Source organism: Lepidochelys kempii, chromosome 9 (genome assembly GCF_965140265.1).
Source record: "Lepidochelys kempii isolate rLepKem1 chromosome 9, rLepKem1.hap2, whole genome shotgun sequence".
Taxonomy (NCBI): domain Eukaryota; kingdom Metazoa; phylum Chordata; order Testudines; family Cheloniidae; genus Lepidochelys; species Lepidochelys kempii.
Window position 1 is genome coordinate 11325345 of NC_133264.1, and position 21600 is coordinate 11346944.

Sequence of the window (21600 nt, forward strand, 5' to 3'; positions counted from 1 at the left end):
GGTTTGGTAAAAAGCCTCATCAATTTGCCTAGGTGACTACAGACCCAGACCCTTGGATCTTAAGAACAATGAACAATCCTCCCAACACTTGCACCCCCCCTTTCCTGGGAAATGTTGGATAAAAAGCCACACCAATTTGCATAGGTGACCACAGACCCAAACCCTTGGATCTGAGAACAATGAAAAAGCATTCAGTGTTTTACAAGAAGACTTTTAATAAAAAATAGAAGTAAATAGAAATAAAGAAATCCCCCCTGTAAAATCAGGATGGTAGATATCTTACAGGGTAATTAGATTCAAAAACATAGAGAACCCCTCTAGGCAAAACCTTAAGTTACAAAAAAGATACACAGACAGAAATAGTTATTCTATTCAGCACAATTCTTTTCTCAGCCATTTAAAGAAATCATAATCTAACACATACCTAGCTAGATTACTTACTAAAAGTTCTAAGACTCCATTCCTGTTCTGTCCCTGGCCAAGACGACTACAGACAGACACAGACCCTTTGTTTCTCTCCCTCCTCCCAGCTTTTGAAAGTATCTTGTCTCCTCATTGGTCATTTTGGTCAGGTGCCAGCGAGGTTACCTTTAGCTTCTTAACCCTTTACAGGTGAGAGGAGCTTTCCCCTGGCCAGGAGGGATTTCAAAGGGGTTTACCCTTCCCTTTATATTTATGACAGGCACTCTCAGATTTGAGCATTTCCTCAACAAACAGAGCCTTATTATAGCCATATTTTTGTTTGGTTGCTGCCTGGATGTTTTAAAACTCTTTTTATTGCTGTTACAGTAAACTGTACATTGTCAGCAAGGCAAAGCGGATTGTTTTGATATACAAGATCCTGCCACCTTTACATTCTCATCAGGCACTGTAAAATATAAGTCTGATGCCACTAGACTCACAAGAGGATCCTATATCAAAAGCAAGAACCGAAAGCTACAGAAAGAACAGTACTGGGAATATTTTTAAAGGGCAGCATAGCTGCCCGTTTTATATAGCTCAGTATGTGACATTTCCAGTCATTGATGATGCTTCACTGATTCCCCTCACAAGGTCCCCAGGACTGGAGACAGCAAATATTCCCTGGGTTTGGGGAGGAACCAGGAGTAACTGGAGGAGCTTGCTGGGAGGGATGGAGCGTGGCAGGGGTCAGTGGAATGCATCTAAGGGGGTGTCTTTACAGGATGGGATGGGTCTGTGGATGAAGCTTTGTTGGGAGTGGGAGAGCTGGAGCAGTCCAGGCAGGAGTACTGGAGTGAATCTGGGCTGGGCGCCACTACAAGGTGAGAGAGATGTGGTTGAGTGTGGGTGGGAAAGCCAGGGGTTGGTGATGCGGGGAGAGCCTGGAGCAGCCTGGGGGTTGTCTGGGGTGAGTGAGGGAGCCTGGTGGTGGCTAGCGTTAGGTGGGAGAGTTACAGCAACGTCCCTCGTCCTGCCCCTCCTCCACATTAGCCCCCCTCTCCATTCAGATAGCCATGTTCAGGTCCTATCCCACCCAGTTTGGCCTCTGGCCCCACCCTCTCAACCCCTGCCCATTCCCACTAGACCCTGTTCCCCCAGAGCTCCATCCCCAGCCCTCAACCCCACCCCGTCACCCTCCACTGGCCTCACACCTACCCCAGCGGTAAGTCACTGAGGCAGCCAGTGCATCCTCTTGCTCCCCAGCCAGCCCTCACCACAGCTCAGAGTGCCACGCAGGCTGCAAGTGAGCGAGCAGGAGTCTGGTCCAGAAAGCAGCCAGGGGGGAGGCAGAGGGGCCGCCTGGCTGCTCTTGTAACTACAGCCCAAAACAGCTCCCATTGGCTGGGAGGAGTAATTGCAGGGAAATATGGTACAAGAAGCGTCCATCGCTTCCCAGGGTTGAGAGGCACCTCACTGCTGCCTGCCCTTAGCATGAGGAAGCCTTGTCTGTGCCTGCCATCAGTCAGCTCCACCTGCCACCTGGCAACACAAGCACTCTCCTATAAAAATCTCAGACCCCGCTGTTACTCTGCAGGTTGGCACACCCCAACCCTTGAGCCCTTCAAGCATCAACCTTGGTCCACAGGACACTTGCAGTATTCACAGATTCACTGCTTCCAGATACACTGCTTCCAAAGAAACAGTATACCACAGTTTACCAGCTCCACCTCAGGTCACTGCTCCACTTAACACACAGTACTTATATTTAGTTTCACTATAAACATATTTATTTAACAAAAGAGAGATTCACGTAGAAATATTAGAAACAAATGGTAACATATAAAAAAATTATAACATGCGTTCTAGAGCTTAGACTTAATAAAGCAGATACTCTAGCAGACATGAGAATATTGCTCACCCAAAATTCTTGCTACACTTTACAGCCAGATTGGCTGTGACACCCTTGTAATGAGACAAGCAAATGTCAGTTGCCTCCTAAGTGAAGGATCCTGTGTGTTTTCTTGTACCCCAAGACATACAAAATATATGTCTTTATTCATAAACAGATTGCCTCCTCCTATTTGTTTCACCCTCTATATTTCCTTTCTTGTAGACTTCACAGTCTCTTATTTAGCCTTGGCTAAGTATCCATATAGGCATACATTGTGAGACATACAATATACAAACAGCCAGACACGGAGATAGGTAAAAGGAACCTTTCTGAAGTATGTCACCTCCTGGTGACCTGTCTTAACTCCAAGACCTTAAGAACCTATATCAGTATAGAGACAAACAAATATTATCTGTATACACATTTTGCAATGATTATGCTGACAAGTGAGCTACTGGTTCTCAGTAGAGATTTGACATACCACCCTTTGATGAAGTATTATGCATATATCTGACCGAAGGGATCTCTGTGCAACCCTATGCACCCCATGCCCTCTGCCAGGTGGCACCAAGTTTTCCCTGGGTCAGAGAGAGTAAAGCTGAAGTTAAGGGTGAAGAAGGTGATCAGAGGGGAAAATATAGGAAGTCAGGAAGCGAGAGAGTATAGAGCCAAGGAGCACTATCATGCAGCAATGACAAGTGATAGAAAACTGGAAACCAGTAAATTCTATAAAAGCACTTGGTAGCTATATAAAATAATACTGTACACTTGCAGATGGGAATGATGGCACAAACCATAGCCGTTCTCCAAGCCCCACAAGCCAAAGTCCTGCTGGACATTATGGCAGTTAGTATAGCAAGATTGGCAAGAGTGTCTGAACATGGTGAATGATAGCAAGTCGTAAAATGGAAACAAGTGGATTCCATCTGTGCACTATGAAACTGCATCTGTTGTATACTGAATGGGAGCATATACTGAATGGGACAGAGAAAGGCAAAAGCACCACATCAGGAACCTAGACTCTCTTTACAAAGGACTAATTTCTCATCTCAGATCGGTGCTAAAGATAGGTAAGTTATACAGTATGTTAGAGGGGCTGATGTCTGCCTCTAGACAGATATTTGTACCACTAGTACCTTCCCAAAAATACGAATATCCACACCCTCAGTCATGATTATGACAGTGGAATAACAAAAGCAAGCACGTTTTTGAAAAAAGAATTCCTTGCGAGGGGAAAAACAAGTTTTTCTAGTCTAGTGTCTGATAGCATAAGTCAGATAAATGTGCATGAAATTTATTTCAATTTAGAAGGAATATTTTGTTATTGTTGAGCCTCCTCAGATGTGAAGCCAATAAGGAAGTAGCGCACCAGACAAGTTTGTAGACAACTTTCAGTTGAGACTATGTTTCAATTAAATGAGATTTTGGAAAGCACAATGTAGCTGTGAGGACACTGTGAATTTGTGGCACCCACTGTCTGAGTTGGGATTCAAAAAACCAATTAATGATTACACACTGCTCTTTAAATGTAGTTTTTGCATTACTGGCAAATACATAATACTGGAGCGGATTATACGGTCCCCTATTAACCTATAATACTACAGTGTAATAAGAGTGCATTGTCTAGTTGTTAAAGCTTAGTAATGGAATTCAGAAGATCTGGGTTATACTTCCAGTTCTGCCACATAAATTATTGCATGACCTTGGTCAACTCACTTGATTTCTCTTCTCCTCTATTTTCTTATCTATACCGTGGGGACAATACTTCTCTATCTCTACCTCAGTGGTGTTATGAGACTAAGTTCATTAATGTTTTAAAGTATTCTGAGAGCCTCAGATGGAAGGTGTCTGTGAACCATAAATCATCATTAATACTTTACTATGGATATGAACGTTTCAGAACACTGGTGTAACTTTGAAGTCAGTGGAATTAGATCAGGCATGAATTTGGCCCAACACATGTGGCAGTAATGGAATGCAAATTATATTAACAAAATGTGAGAGAGGGGGCTTACCAAATTGCATGGCATACTTCTCAGGGTAGTCAGAAGTCTACTCCTATACCAGCTTATCAAGGGCGTGTGGGATTCCTTATAGTTGAAGAGTCTGATATGTCATGAAATACCTTCCCCACTGCAAAATAATTACTGTGTTGCTGATATGTTGTATTACTGGGCCATATGTAGTCTGTGTTTATTAAGGTGCAAGAATTAGTAGATACTTATCATGGTTGTGTTAGCTAGACTGTTTTGAGCCCAGATCTTTCAACTGAAGGTTGATCCAGTGTACAGTCTTTATTATAAGGAGCTCCCACAAGATTTTAACCCTTGAGGAAATCAGTGTGTGTCACAGGGGGAAAGAGCAAGAAGATGAGGGACCTATTTGTTTTTCCAAATAAACAAAAATGCCCAAAATTCAGGAGAGGGGCAATATGACTTGCCAAACAGATCAAGTGCATTTGCTGGAAATACACTCATTGCAGAGGACAGTGGTAGGAGAGATACTCCTCAGTCTTTCTTCATTTTGATAGCAGAATTTTAGCAAGGAGCTTCTGAGCTGCCCCTCCATCACATCACTAATATGATCCTAGTGAATGACAGTTGCTTTGTTGTAAGAATAACAAAGAAATGACTTGGAGTGTGGGAACCAGCCATCTGTGAGGGTGGAAAACAACATCTCTCAACTCTTATCTCCAAACAACACCTGAACTCAGATCCATAGAATCATAGAATATCAGGGTTGGAAGGGACCTCAGGAGGTCATCTAGTCCAACCCCCTGCTCAAAGCAGGACCATTCGGATTAGAATCCTCTCTTTTCTCCCCATTCTGATTCTCAACATTGCCATAGCTGCTTCCCCAAATTTCCACTGCCATCCTTCCTTCCCAACTCCTCAGCATTAAGCTCCTCTCCTATCAACCTATGCCCCTCCAATAGACCTGCAGATCCCTCCCTCCCAACTGGCAATTTTGACTCTCCCCATTCCCATGACTGTCAATATCCCCTTCCTTCCCCCACCCTCAACTTCCATATTTCCCTTTAAGGTAAAATTCCAGAAAATGTAATAACATTTTTAAACCATCCCACATAATTTAATGGTATATTATAATCCTATTCTATAGGATGGTTTAAAAAATTACAGAAATATTAGCATTTACTATTAAATCCTATAGATTTTTAGAAATCTATAGTTTCATTCCTATCAAATTCTGTAGGACTTTTCTAAGAACCCTAGCATGTCACAAACACACCTGGGAAGATCCCATTGACCTGGGAGCTCTGACAATCTTCTGGTTGGGCTTTTTGTTCACCAGGGCACATATCTTCAGCATTGCAAAAGCCCTGCAGAAAAGCTCTTTGAGATGCTGGATCCTACAATGGGATCCTTAAATGCAAGAGGGACGAAAGGATAGAGGCCTACTTGATGATCATGACAGATGATTTCTGGGGGCAGTTACGTCATTAAAAAGAAGGAGAGCCTTAAAATATTCACATAAGTTTGGACAAGCATCAGCTAAGCATCCAAGCTGGTTTTCCCCACTGGTAATGACTAGGAGTGTATTATACCTGGTAAACTTTAAGTTATGTAGAGACATGTCTGATATACCAACAATATTTGCTAGAAATATAGCTCTAGAAACTATGTGTATAGACAGGTCCACTAATGAAGATCAAAGATCAGCATCTGGAATAAATGCAGTTTACAGATCAAGTGCAGACATTCACCTAAATTAGAAAATTACCTGTATGTGTGTTCAAAAGAGAAGAATGTGGTGTTAGACTTTGATCCCTAAATTCCATTGAGTGAATAATTTGGAAAACATTGATGAAAACCACATGATTAACTCTCTTGTAAGGTGCACTTGTAATTTGGCTATACAAATATCAGGATTCTAGTGCATGGGAATCTGTTATTGCCAAATCTTCAAACCAGCATCTAAATTTCCACATACACCCACTGGCACACACAAATTGGGCACTCATCTCACTAACCCCTTTCCATGTGTACGTCTACTTGGAGTGCACAAATGTAGGATCCTGAGCATATGAGTGGGTGCACATGCCAAACATACATGCTCACATGTAGGGGCCAGTTTGAAAATTCGACTCTTTACAGAAATGGACATGCTCCCCCATATCTCATCAGCTCCAACCTATCACTTTGTGAAGCACTTTGTCTTGCAAATTGCTGAGCACTTTAGGGGTGCAGAGTCATATAGCCTTATAAGAACAGTGAAGCTGAGCAGTTCTGTTACTCTTCATAATTTGAGATTCTGTTGTCTGGGTAAGTGCTGACGCACATCGGTGGGTTTTTTATACATTATTTAACAGACACTAACTTTCAGGGCGGCTGTTGACAGAGGTCATACACTACAGGAATGAGAAAATGCCTTTTAGCCAATTCTGAACCATTCAAACATCCTGGGCTTGAAAGTTCAACTCATGTTAAAAATATTGTGGGGTTCACGTGCCACTTAATAAAAATTTTTGAAAAGGGGAGAATAGAAAAGGGAGAGAGCAAGGGGGAGGAAGGGTAAAAATGGAGATGAAAGAGACAGAGATAAAAGGAACAGAGGAGAAAACATTCTTAAAGATAAAATAAAGTCAAACCATACCATCAAAAGGGCACCCCATTGTGTCTGCAGAGGCCCTGCCGCCGCAAAGAAAACAGCAGAGAGTCAATTGCAGCACAGAGACAATAATTGTATTCTTTTCTCCTTAATTTGTGCAGTAGGTTTGCCTTTAGCTGGCAGAAAATCTGAACTGAATCTTCCTTAAAAAACACCAGACTCATGCAATGAAAATTACAGGAGTAAACAGTTCAAAATGCAGAGTAGATTTATAATCCCTACACAGCCAAAAACCAATTCAAAAGGTTCATAAACTCCACAGAGTTCACTCTATGTCATTCATAGGTTCTTGCATTCCACAGAAGTGTCTCACGTAACAGGTTACATTAAAGGGGCTAATGCGTATTTTCTAATATAAATTGTGTTAAAGTTCTGCGTGTGAATTATTAGTGGAAAAAGGATGCCTCCCATGCACCACAAAGAATCAACATTAACTGGTCATTCCCACCCAGATGATATAAAAGTTAAATTCATCCATTCATGCCACCAGGCATTCATTAATTTGGCCTATAATCAATAGCATGTAACAACTGATATAGATGAACCATCTTGGTACTTTACCAAGACAGACGTCTTATGAAATTTGAGCATAATTTTAAGACGTTCAGAAAGAGCCATTAAAAGTCTATGTTCAACCCCAAAGCAGCCTGTACCTTAGAAAAAGGTGACAATCACTAGAGTCTCTCTCTTCTCCCACAAGCAGAAACTAGCCACATTCTGTTGTAAGGATGAATTTTATTTCTTTAGATTTTGCATCTCAACAAAGTTCTTTGACCCTTGTCTTTTTCTGTTGTCAGCTGGTGAATGAGCAACAAGAAAGCAGACCTCTCCTGAGCCCTTCCATTGATGACTTTCTCTGTGAAACCAAACCAGAAGCCATTGCCAGGCCGGTAACATCAAATACAGCTGGTAACTAATTTTCTTTATCATCCCTCATTAAAGGAAGATAATTAATTTTCATTTTAGCTTAATTATGATTTTTTTTCCAGATAACATATTTGTTTCTTATTTTTAAATCAAACAAGATTATTAATTATTTTTACAAAACTGAGTTGGTAGTAAGTTACAAATGGATTAATCTGAGAGTAGCCAAAACCCCGTTGGTCACGCTTTGGTTTTGTAAAATCAGAACTTAAATCTGGGGTTGTTAGGATCCAGGTCTCAAATTATACCAAAGTTTCAGAGTTAGGGGTTGAGATACACAGCTCTGATTTTAGTCCATTGGGACAGTGATTTTAGTTTGGTAACTCCTCAGCCTGACTGTTCTTTTGCAAAAAAATTAAGCATGGATGGGTTGCATCTAGTTCTCGTTTTATCCAAACTTCCTTAGTTTGGAGTTAATGTTTTTTGATAAAGGCTTAAGTAATGGTTCAGGGCTTTGTCTAGCTATTATCTTACTTCTACAGAGTTCATTTAGTCTATAATGCCGTCTTCACCACTGGGCTTTTGTAATGAATATGACCATTCCAGTTGTGAACTAAGATTCTTCCCAAGCACAGAGAACCTTTGTAACCCCATTGGTGAGTATATGTTACAGATCCCCCTCTGTGGAAGATATGAGTCTGTGTCTGTTACAGTCCTAGTTCAAGCTGTAGCAGTTCGTGCCTAGGTGGTGGCCATCACATCCCCACAAAAATCTCTCCACCAATTATGCTAGGCTGGAGTGAATTTCATTTAATGACAAAAATATATATATGTTCATCTAAATTGTGGCAAAATTCCTGATGAACAGTATTCTGTCTAATACCAATGCTACTACTGCCAAGTTTATTTGGAAGGCTCATTATCACTGAAACCTCTTCTTGTATAGTTTTTTCTTACCCTCACATTTACACTGACCAAAATTATAGAACAGGATTTTACTTCCCTATTTTATTGGACACAATGGAGCATTAGGTGTTTCTGTAAATGAAGAAAGTTCCTTGATGAAACACATGAGCCAAATATTACTCCATTTCTGCTTGTCAAAACCACACTGGTCTTCCTGCCGCTAATTCTTTATTACTTACGGACATGCTTTATTGAAAACTTGGGGAGAAAAAAAAGAGATACTGAAATGTTATCCCCTTCCCACTGGGAAAAGAAGTGAAAACCCGCAGCTTCAATAAGATAGAGCAAGTAATAAAAATGACATGGTAATCCTGAAAGCACTCAAAATTAAGAAAAGTATACTGTCTTGCAGGATTGGTTTTTAAGATTTTAGTGTCGCTATTCAGTGGGTAATATGAATGGTTCAGAGGTAATATGCTACTTGCGATGTACAAAGGCTAATCAAAGTAAATTAATCCATCAGCTGAGGGACAATGTATTCAACACAACTACCCATATTTTAAAAACATTTCATAAAACATCTTGCCTTGTTACAAGCCACTGGAATGGCCAAGTGGAGAATTCTAATTTGTGTTCATACATCTTGCTTTGGATACCATTTATGAATGAATTTTTCACACTGAGAAAGAGTTTCAGACAGATGGCACTTGCCAGTTGCCATGTGAAACATGCACATAATTTGTGTGCACAATACTGCATCTGTACGCCCAAATCAGGTACTTGATATATTTGTGTTTGCAGTTACCTAATTTTCAAAGGCAATGAGGGCAATTGCCTGCAGATTAGGCACACATCTGTACATGTATTTATATGCTAACTGGACTGACAATTTGCCTCCATATGTTTTAACAGCTTCAGAGCTGTAAGGGGAAAAAATGCTCACCGTAAGCAGGACTGGCAGCAATATTACACTAATGCACCATAAGAGTAGGCCACTGCAGGACTACACCTCCTCTTTCATCACATCAGATTCCCTCAACCATTCACCAGCAATGAATGTTTGGCCTCTTCCAAGATATTTCTTGTTTTCACTACCTCATCCCTTCCTTACTTGGTACCTTCCCTACTCAGTTATGATATCAAGTACACCATACCCCAAATAGAAAAGTAATACTTGTGGCACCTTAGAGACTAACCAATAAATTGGTTAGTCTCTAAGGTGCCACAAGTACTCCTTTTCTTTTTGCAAAGACAGACTAACACGGCTGTTACTCTGAAACCTGTCATACCCCAAATATTTTTAGAATTCCAAAGTCAAAACTGAATTCACTGAATCAAGACTTAGAAGATGAAAAAGCAACAACCTAAGACTTCATCCTGGGCTTTGGAAAACTGAATTGTAAAGGTTGCTGAAATAACGTTGAGTCTGAAACTAAGCCATCAAAAGCAAGGACATTCAGAATTAAGGCAGGATTATTATTTAAAGTGCTAGCACCAAAAAGACACAACCAGGTTGGGCCTTACTATGCTAGGTAGTGTACAACCATAATAAATGAGAAAGAATCGTTCTTAATTCACTGGTTAAGGCTACATATCATGGGTATCCCCCCAAAAAACTATGCTGCAACATGTGCTGTTGGGCTAGATGAACCTTTGCAAGCCCAGCAAGCTGTGCAGGAGATCCTGCATATTAGGAAGGGGATTCAGCCAAGGTATCTCGGAAGTCTTTGTAATGCCTTTGAAAATATTGACGATGATCATACATAATTCATGCTGAATTCCCAGCCTACCCACACTTCTGTTCCTTACATATGCGCAAGAAAACATTAGCTAAATCTAAGCTCATGCTTGTACAAATGTCACGACTAAAAACCCAAATGCAGTTAACGAGAAGGCAGAAACCCCACCTCAGAGTGTTATTTTTCACTGGGAGAATTGTGAAGGGAATGTTCACAATGTTACCGGAATCATGTGTGAATCATGTGTGAATCATTCCGGTAACTCCTCACATGCTTCTTTGAAAACCTACCTCTGAACCCAAAATGATTGCAAGCTGTCAGGTAAAGCTGATTCAGTCTATAATCTTCTCCCTAATAGAGCACAACACAGAAGTAATCTCATAAATCGCTGGTAATCAAATGGGTTTTAATTGCTTTCAGTACTTTAAACTGGTGAGACTGGTCCTAATCCCCTCTCAGAGCCAAATTGCATAATACTGGGACAACCAGATCATGTGGGAAACTCTGGGCTAAGACGTTCAAAAATGACTAGTGATTTCTGCTGCCAACTTGAAACAACTTAAAAGGGCCTTTCTGAAAACTGGGCCCTTTTAAAGGTGACTCAAGACCAGCACCCAAAAAAACAAGGCACCCAAAAATCACTAGTCACTTTTCAAAATCTTGGTCATAGTCCTTACCCAGTAACCTTGTAACATCTACTACAGTCAAATACAAATGTGTTTAATTTAACTCAATTTTGCCTAGTCAGTTAAAACAAATTTAAAAGAAAAATCTAATCAAATGAATTAAAACTGAGTTCTAACATTTTGCATCTCTGATAGTATTATCTACTGGTCTGGATCTCTTGGATCTGAGTGAACCTGTCTTACAAACCCAAAGCAAGACAAAGAAGTCAGAGAATGCATCAAGAGGTGAAAACGTAAAGGCTTCAACCCACAGAAAGAAGACAGACAACTCAGACCTTATAAATGTGGATGCTGAGCAGAAGGTCCAGACTGGAAGAGCTCCAGAGAAGTCATCATTAGATTTAGGTAAGAGCTGGTTATTTCATCACTGCCACTCAGCCATGCTTAACTTTACCAATTCCTCCTTGCTGCTATCACAAAAAGCACACTGGGCCATCTTCTCCATTGCCATGCATCTTCTGTAGACATTTACACCACTGCACAGTGCAAATAAATTGTGATCTAGTAGCATTTTATACCCTCTTTACTCTCGATGTGCGCTGGGGTAAATGACTACATAGGATGAGGGGCAATGGAGAAGCTGGCCCACAGAATGGAATGTCTTTGTAAGAGGGTAAAGTGTTTTTATAGTGGAGGGGAGCTGTTAAATGCAAATAAAATCATTCTTTTTCGAAGATGCCACTCAGGGCCTGTCTACACTGCAGTTAGACACCCACAGCTGGCCCATGCCAGATGACTCAGGCTCGTGGGGCTCGGGATAAGGGGATGTTTAACTGAGGTGTAGACATTCAGACTAAGGCTGCAGCCTGAGCTCTGGGACCCTTCCACCTCACAGGGTCCTAGAGCCCAGTCTCCAACCCAAGCCCAAATGTCTACACCGCAATTCAACAGCCCCTGAGCCTGAGCCCCACGAGCCCAAGTCAGCTGGCACAGGCTAGCTGCAGGTTTTTAATTGCAGTTTAGACACACCCTCGGTGTCAATCGTGAGGGTCACTTTTATGATGTGGACATTTATCTATTATAGGAGCTGGGCTCTGTCCACAAACTCATCTTGCAATGCTGATCAGACAGCCATTAGGATAATACATTTCCAAGCTGGGCTGGTTTGAAAGTAATTTATCATCTCTGGCATACTCTCTCTCTCACTAAACATTTCATATTAGCTTTTAATCAACAAGAAGGTAGCTACCAGAGAGAGGCTTACAAATGCCAAGTTTTAATTAAATATAAACCAATAACTTATAAATGGTGAGCAGTGCTTCTTGTGAGGTGAACTCTCAGAACTTAAATAAAATCATTGGGATCAACTTTCTCAAAACTCTTTCCAGATAGTGTCTGGGTGGGATCTTCAAAGCACCTGAATGAGTTTGGTGCCTAACTCCTATTGATAGGTGCCTAGTTAACACTATTAACTCACTTAGGCCTTGTCTACATTACCTGCTGGATCAAAGGGCTAAAAGGGAGGCTGGATTTTCAAAATCTGGCCCACAATCTACAGGATAAAAAACCAAAACAACCAAAAAGCTGCTACAATCCCTGCAATGTGTATAATTTACATTAAAATAACTAAGGCTAAGATTTAGTCACGGGTATTTTAGGTAAAAGTCATGGACAGGTCACGGGCAATAAATAAAAATTCACTACCTGTGACCTGTCCATGACTTTTACCAAAAATACCCATGACTAAATTTCTACTTGTGGGGCCCCACTGCTCTGGGGGGGCCCTGCTCCAGTGCTGAGGGTTCACTGCCCCGCAGCCACTGCTCCCGGGGACCGCTCTCCAGATGGCCTCCAGTTGCCCCGGGACTGCTGCTGCTTGGCCGGTCCCCAGGGCACCCCCAGGACCGCTGCTTGGGCACTCCCCGGAGTCAGCCACACCGGCCGCTGTTCCCGCAGTCCCTGGAACCAGCTGCCTGGGTCTGCCTGAGCAGAGGCTGGTGCAACTGGCCCTGGGGCAGCCCCCAGGACCACTGCTCAGACACTCGCCGGGGCTGCCCCCAGGACTGCTGCTTGGGTGGTCCCCAGGACCAGCCGCACCAGCCGCTGCTTACACGATCCCTGGAGTCAGCTGCCCAGGGCCTCCTGAGCAGCAGGAGCTTGTGTGACTGGCCCTGGAGACTGCAGGAGCAGCTGGCCCCGGGTCACTCCAGCAGCAGCCACTGTGGCCAGCCGTGGGGCACCTGAGCTGCTTGGGTGGTTCTAACGTCAGCCGCACCAGCCACTGCGGAAGTCATGGGGTCGTGGAAAGTCATAGAATCCGTGACTTCCGCAACCTCCATGAAAGAATCACAGCCTTAGAAATAACTGAGTTCAAGCACAGTCCCACTTATTTCCTGAACAAGAATCTTAAAATTTTAGTGACTATGAAAAATCAAGATTTAGGTAACTTATTGCTGGTTCTCAGAAATGTCAGTTTTTCCCAGGAATTTCAACTGCCCTAAAGTTCATGAGGATTGGGCCCCATCTAAAACATATGCTTTCCAATCACCATGGAAAACACAGGGTTTTAGTGATTTAAAGGTGAAGTTTCCTTACCACCATTACATGGAGCTGTAGCTATAATGTTTTCTTAATTAGGTTCCCTAAAAGATTCATTTTTTTCCAGTAAATATTCAGACGCAGCTCGAGAAATGGGATGAATTGAAGTTTCATGGAGAGAAGAACAGCAAGGGTCATTCAGCTACAGAACAAAAATCTTCATCTAGAGCTCCATCAAAAGAGCTTTTATGGTAAAACACTTGATTTCCTGAGAAAATATTTCCAGCTCTGGTCTCTCAAGTCTCACTAATGCTGTGTTGATGGCGAGTCATAGTATTATTTCCTCAGTTAGGCTACATTAATAGTGCTCAAACATTTTGGACATAATGTAATAAGTATGTTAATTATAAGTTAACTTTTTTTCCCAACGATTTTTAGATGAGTCCTAGAATATAGTAGGTGGAGTTCAGCAGTGCCTAATCCTGCCTTGGAGCAGAGAGGACAGCCTGGTGTGGGGGAGGCAAGCCCACCCCTCACTCACCCTGCAATGGCAGCGTCTGTGCCACGGGGCTGGACCCGGCTCCTTGCTCAGGCCATTGCCACCTGACAGGAGAGCGGCTGGGCCAAACCTCAGTGGCGCTGCAATCCAGCATGTCAGGTCACAGTGCCTGGAACGAGGAGCCAGGCCCAGCCCCACAGGACACGAGCTGCCACAGCATGGGGAGTGTGAGGCGGTCTTGCTCTCCAGCCTCCCCTACACTAGGGCTTCCCCTCTACACTGGGCAAGGATTAGGGCTGCAGTGCCAGGGCAGAAGGTGCATGTACGTAATGGTGGGTCACAAAAAAAGGAATAAATGGGTCACCTTTGTTAAACAGTTGGGAACCGCTGACCTAAATGATAGATTGTCACATAGCCTGGCAAAGCTCCTTCTGTCGAACACTCACCAAGCTGCTGTGTTAGGGTCCCAAAAGGCTAGACCCATGTGCTGCAATGCTGCCCTTGGTCTGAGTAGGCCGCAGCACCGCTTCTTTCCTTGGCCTCTCTGGTACGCTGCATAGGCACAAGCTCTCTGTCTGTTACACTTCCATGGAAATGGGGCCTTCCGGCCCAACTGCCCTCGGCCATCAGGACCAGTGCTAACCCCCCATCCCAGACCTCCCAGTACCGTAAGTGCACACCCTTTCCCAAAGCTCCAACCTTGAGGGCAGGCTGGGTTTACAGTTACCTCTTCAGGTCACCTGATGGTGAAGCAAACAAAGATGCTTTGTAAGGGGTCCAAAAACCAATCACTCTTTAGAGAGCATGAGAAATATACAGATCTAGACAAAACAGGAAACACACCTGTACACATTTTCCTGCCTGTTTCCTCGCCACTGTTGGTCGTTTTTTGGGCATAGGCCAGAATCCTTAAGGAGTCCAGATCCCCCTTCTGCACATGGCTTCTCTTCTGAATCACAGAGTCTCTCTTTCACCTGTGTAGCCAGCTTCCTTCTTCCTCAGCTGGTCCTCCAGTTAAAAAAGGCCCCTTGCTACAAAAGCATGCCTCTTCTGCCCAAGCTTCCTGTTTCTCTGAGCTCTCTCTGAGCTTCTCAGGCTCTGGGGCTTTTAAGAGCAAGTATTAATACCGGACTTTGTTCCCCTCTATGTGGATTTTCTGCTCTCCAAACCCTTTCCCTGCAGACATTCTGGTCAGACTGGTTTCCCTAGGCTTCAGGCCTCCCGTTGTCCTAAGTTACTCCCATATGAATGGGGGCCATCAAGGTGTAACAACCCTCCATTGTCCCTGATCTCAGGGTCCAGCAAATGGTAGAATCCGTGTACACTAAACCATTTGATGATACAGCAATTTCATATCAACCAGAATTCACAAGTTCTATGTAGACAGATTCCCCAAATCATTATGTGGTTGGAGATACATGCCAGACTAAATGTGATCCAAAAACGGGCACAGGTGAATGAAAGTGTTAAAGTAATGCAACTTGTACTGCATTCAGTGGGCGTGGAAATGAGGGCAGCATACACACCAAAGGACAGAAGATGTATGTATGTATGTATCAGGAAAGCAACTAACAGGAGAATGCAAGATCAAATAGACAAGCCAAATTCTGCTTTCTCTTCTGCCCTTTGCAATACAACTGATTTTAGGTTCCAGGAGGTGTAAGTGAGGGCAGAACTGGGCCTTATATGGGGTCTTCCTTTTAATTGCTTATTTCTGCTGTCCTCCTGGCATGTAAGCGATGCTCATTTTGCGCACCTTCTGAATATCAAATCACTACATTACCATTTACATGCACCCTCACCAATTTTACACCACCGTTTACATCACTGCCAACTTTGCTCGGAGATTTCTGCTTGAGTTTCACTCACACAAGGGCTGAATTTGGCCCAGTGTGTTTCATTTCTGCATTACCACTTGTCGAACTTAGAAAGGAAGGAAACTAGACTACTGGGCAAGGGGAGAGAGGCATGATCTGAGTAAGGGACTGGGAGCCTGGGGCTCTGGAGTGCAGATCCTTACTCACACTTTGACTCCCTCAGTGGCTTTGGGCAAATCACTTAACATTTCTGTGCCTCCGTTTACCTAGCTATAAAATAGAGAGAACAGTGCTGTGGGCCTGATTCTCCACTTCATTATACTAGGTCCATGACAATCTAACTCCATTGGCTTAACCTGTATAATGGCAAATCAGACCCCAGATCTCTTCTGTGAGTACAAGTTGTATCGATTATTGTTTGCGTGGGGATGAAATGTGTAACAAACAGAACGAAGAAGGAAGAACAGTCAGTGCACTATCACTATCCACCGATTAAAAACTACTCAGCTAACAGAATTAACCCAATTAGTCATAATGTATTTATTAAGCTGACAGATATAGTTTCTTGGTATACAATAATGAATATGTAAATGCATTATTTATAGGTCTACAGAGAACAGATCGCAGTCTGAGCTGACTAGTGTCAAAAGTGCCTTGGAGTCCAATTCAACATCAGATTTAGAATTAGTACCTGCAACACAGGTAAGCGATTTTATTAGGTCCAGTTACACAAATAAAACAAGCAGGTGTTGTTTCATTGTGTTATTCTTCACTATTGAGAGTACTGTAAATGGGGTGTTTTCAATGGGTTATCGGTTAACTCAATGAGAATTATGCAGCTAAATCTTCACATACTGCATTATATTATAAAAGTAGATTATATGTATATGAAATACATTAGCATCTCAGTGTTCATTACTGCAATGAATAAGCATTGTAGCCTGAGGTTAACGCTTCTTAATTTATAAATCTCCTCAGAAGCATATTCCAGTAGATGTGGAGTATTGATGCATGACTATCATCCAAACTATGACTCTCACCTTCTGAATAATGATAATGGTGCTGATAAATAAGAAAAATAATTAGATAAATAATTACTATTGAAACTCCAATAAAAATGCACCATTCCCTACAGATTGGGGAATTTCATAGTTACAAAATAATCATTGTCATCATCTTATAACATTCTGCTCAGGAGCAGCAAATAGAGTGCAATAATTAAAAGTGATTTGGGGAGAATCACCAGATTACAAGAATCAATCCTTTACGTTAAAAGCATAATCCAAAAATAGAAACCCACCCCACCACTCATTACTTAACTTAACTTTTCCTTGTTTCTGATCATGCTTTTAACTATGTTGCAAAGGTCTATCTATCTGAATAGGGGAGTTAGGAATGAATGGTTTTTTGGAGAGTTTTGGAGAGGCTATTTAGTTAGAGTTGCTCTTCAGAGAGTTGACTTTTTGTTCTTGTTCTGTGGGATCTGCTGTTGCTTTTTTTTTTTTTTTTTTTTTTTTAAACATTCATTGTACTTCAAGTAAAGCTCCTTGAACATAATTAGGAAGATTGTTGGCGTTATCAAGAAAAGGGGCCTTTGGAAAAACACCAGTTATTTCAACACAGTGACTTTCCATTAATATTCTTCAAAAAGCCAGACATTGCTGAGTATTTGTTGGCACACTAAAAAAAATCAATAGCACAGTAGAGCTGTTACGTTTTACTGTCACAACTACAATCAAACCACATATTGCCAACCCTTTTCTTAAATTGTATGATTTTAGGTTCTTTTACTTAAATCATTTTTGTCACTGGTAATAACCTGTGGATAAAATTCAGCCATTTTATCCTTTGTGAGCACTTTAAACCTCTCAGACTTAATATAATCCAATAAATGAATCATTTTTCCTTTACAAAAATAAAAAATAAACATAAAAGAATTACACCGGGTTTGCTAACATACTGAGGAACATTCAAAATCAACCATAAGCCATGAATAACCATGAATAAGTGAAAGAGACCTATTTAAAAAAAAACAGCTATTTCCAACAAAGCCTCAAGTGAGAGAAGGAGGACTTGTGGCACCTTAGAGACTAACAAATTTATTTGAGCATAAGCTTTCTTGAGCTACAGCTTACTTCATCAGATGCATTCAATGGAAATACAGTGGGGAGATTTATATACACAGAGAACATGAAACAATGGGTGTTACCATACACACTGTAACGAGAGTGATCAGGTAAGGTGAGCTATTACCAGCAGGAGTGGGGGGGGAACCTTTTGTAGTGATAATCAAGGTGGGCCATTTCTAGCAGTTGAAAAGAACTAAGCAGTTGAATAGATATGTGGACACAGTTGGCAACGGGCTTTGTTGCAAGGATAGGTTCTTGTCAACTGCTCACAGATCTTGGAAGACAGGCCAGTCCTTGCTTACAGACAGCACCCCAACCTGAAGCAAATACTCACCAGCAACCACACACCACAAAACAGAACCACTAACCCAGGAACCTATCCTTGCAACAAAGCCCATTGCCAACTGTGTCCACATATCTATTCAGGGGACACCATCGTAGGGCCTAATCACATCAGCCACACTATCAGAGGCTCGTTCACCTGCACATCTACCAATGTGATATATGCCATCATGTGCCAGCAATGCCCCTCTGCCATGTACATTGGCCAAACTGAACAGTCTCTACGTAAAAGAATAAATGGACACAAATCAGACGTCAAGAATTATAACATTCAAAAACCAGTCGGAGAACACTTCAATCTTTTGGTCACTCGATTACAGACCTAAAAGTGGAATTCTTCAACAAAAAAACTTCAGAAACAGACTCCAAGGAGAGACTGCTGAATTGGAATTAATTTGCAAACTGGATACAATTAACTTAGGCTTGAATAAAGACTGGGAGTGGATGGGTTATTACTCAAAGTAAAACTATTTCCCGATGTTTATTCCCCCCCGCCCCCCACTGTTCCTCAGACGTTCTTGTCAACTGCTGGAAATGGCCCACCTTGATCATCACTACAAAAGGTTCCCCCCCCCCGCCACTCCCACCCTCCCGCTTTCCTGCTGGTAATAGCTCACCTTACCTGATCACTCTCGTTACAGTGTGTATGGTAACACCCATTGTTTCATGTTCTCTGTGTATATAAATCTCCCTACTGTATTTTCCACTGCATGCATATGATGAAGTGAGCTGTAGCTCATGAAAGCTTATGCCCAAATAAATTTGTTAGTCTTCAAGGTGCCACAAGTTCTTTTTGCGGATACAGCCTAACACGACTGCTACTCTGAAACCTGTCAAGTGAGAGAGAGAGGCAATCTTAGACCTTAGGGCTAAACATGAACACTGCATACAGCTGGGCACATCATCAGCTGGTGTAAATTGTCAGAGTTCAGTGGAACTCAGTGGAGCTATGGCAATATACACCAGCTGAGGGTCTGCCTCAGCATTTGTGTTCTGTAGGGTTATTATAACATATTGCCTAATAAGGCCAATTACCACCTGGATTACTTTGGTTATATATTCTGCCCCGTTCCCCTACTCTTCATCTGGCTGTTTGCCTTTCATCTTGTAAGGTCTTTGGAGGTGGACTGAGCCTTCTTCTGTGTTTGGAGGTTGCCTAGCATATTGTGGGTGCTAGTGAAAACAAACAACAACAACAATCACCAGTAATTCATATGATTCACTTTGTGACCACCCATCCTCCAGGTAGGCAAGCTTAGTTTGGATCTACTCTGACATTTCCAAGGAAGTGGGGAGCAGCAAAAAGGGCCTAATGGCCCTGAGAATCAGAGTACAGGATTTGAAAAGTAAGTGACTGGAAGAGTAGTCAAAAAGCAGAATGAAAGTGACTGGGAGAATGGGAAGAGACAGAATGAGGGAACTCACTGATACGGGGGAAGAAAAGAATTGAGTCATGTATAAAGAAGAAAGCTCCTGTCCTGTTCCACAGAACAGACAGATTTAAAGTAACTAACATCATTCACAAGAATGAGTCCATTTACCTCCTTCATACTGCTGCCCCAAGAATCTCCTCCCACAATGAGTTGCTCAAAGACATCAGTGCAAATTATATTCTTTACGTCCCCCACTAAATTACTGCTGAAGAAACACTAAATGTAGGTGTGCTGCAAGGATCCATTAATTTATATTTCATCTCACTTACTGCTTATGATTTAAGGAAATGGAATCCTCATTTTAGGATCCTTATAGCATCTCTTCGTTATTCAATCTGGGATCCTAGTATATAGTTTTTGCAGCTCCTTGAAGACAGTACACCCATTCCAGATGAACCTGGTTTTTAAAGCAGAAACGAATGTGCAGAATCAGAATGGAGAGAGAGAATGAAAGCAAAGGAGAAGAGGGAAGAGCAGGATGGAAAATTCCAATGTGCAGAGAAACACTTCAGACCTCTAGCCTAAATCATTCTTCTAAATACAGTGCTGAGCGTCTCAAAAGTCATACAGACAAGCCAATTCCTAACCCAGCTAATGTAAGAAGATGCTTTTACAGCCCAGCAAACATGAAAAGGAGCCAAACTTAGATACTCTGTTCTCAGCTTTTCAGCATTCTGGAATCCTATACAGTTCACTCTACCTAATAATAATGAAAAACAGTGAGAAATTTGTTGACCGAGCAGGTGAACAGATTTTTTACTTTAAAACTGGATGCTTAGAATCAAATTCTGTCCTTATATCCACCTATTCAATAGCTTGGAAAGTAATGGGGTTGCATGGGTATAGTTGAGGGCAGAATTTGGGTAGATGTAATCCCTTGATTTCAAGAAGATTGCGCTTTGTAGCTGAAGGCAGGATTTGGCCATGACACCCTGTTGTGCAGAGAGAGAGAGAGAGAGAGAGACTGCTGCTGTACATTATAGCTGTAGTGTCCCTCACCCTAATCTCCTTTAGTTCCTGGGCCCTATAAGTCCCCTTCCCCTAATGATTCCTTTGCCCCCTCAAGCTCCCTTTTCCTATTAGCTTCCTATTATTATTGATAACTAAGAGGTGCTAAGAGGATCCTAAAAAGCTTCCTTTTCTCAGACTCTCCTATCCAAACTGGAGTCTCCATAGCTGAAGAACTTCTAGGGACTATAAGAGGGAATCCCTACTTCAGTGCTTATTAGCATATCCACAGATGGGTATAGCAGCCTGTCCAGTGGAACGATAAGCTGTACTGGAGAAAGAGCTCAGCAATGGTGCACTTAGTTCTAAATTTAGGGTCTGTACCTCCATGGAGGAGGACCCGTTGTAAGATGTGTTGGACAGGGCTTTCTGGCAAGGCTTAATTAAAAGATATACTAGGTAATGCATACATGCAATGTGTCAGAGGACAGGTTGAGTGTACAACCTTCATTTGGCATTTGCTGGTTTTTGAGCTCTCAACTGCACAATTTCACTATTCTATCCAGGTCAGAGCATGGGTGGGGGTTCAAGGACACAGATAATACAGTTAATAGCAATAATTTCCCCTTATTTAGCACCTTTTATCCCGGGATCTCAAAATGCTTTGCAACACCCATGTCAGGTGGGTATTAATATCTGCATTTCACAGATGAGACACAGAGCCACTGAGTGACTTGTCCCAGGTCACACAAGACATATGTGGCAAAGCAGAAAATAGAACCCTGTTCTCCTGTCACCCATTCTGTGCTTTACTCACCAGATGATCCTTCTTTTCCT

The 21600-nt window shown here is 42.1% G+C and overlaps 1 protein-coding gene across 4 annotated transcripts in view; it reads left to right on the plus strand.

Moving 5' to 3' along the window:
• PEX5L (peroxisomal biogenesis factor 5 like) overlaps positions 1-21600 on the plus strand; it is a 204759-nt gene that overhangs the window by 104969 nt on the left and 78190 nt on the right. For all 4 annotated transcript variants that reach the window (XM_073359307.1, XM_073359306.1, XM_073359305.1 and 1 more), the window contains 4 exons: positions 7720-7831; positions 11253-11462; positions 13723-13846; positions 16517-16613. In XM_073359307.1, coding sequence (XP_073215408.1) covers positions 7720-7831; positions 11253-11462; positions 13723-13846; positions 16517-16613 — 543 coding nt within the window. The remainder of the gene's footprint in view (positions 1-7719; positions 7832-11252; positions 11463-13722; positions 13847-16516; positions 16614-21600) is intronic.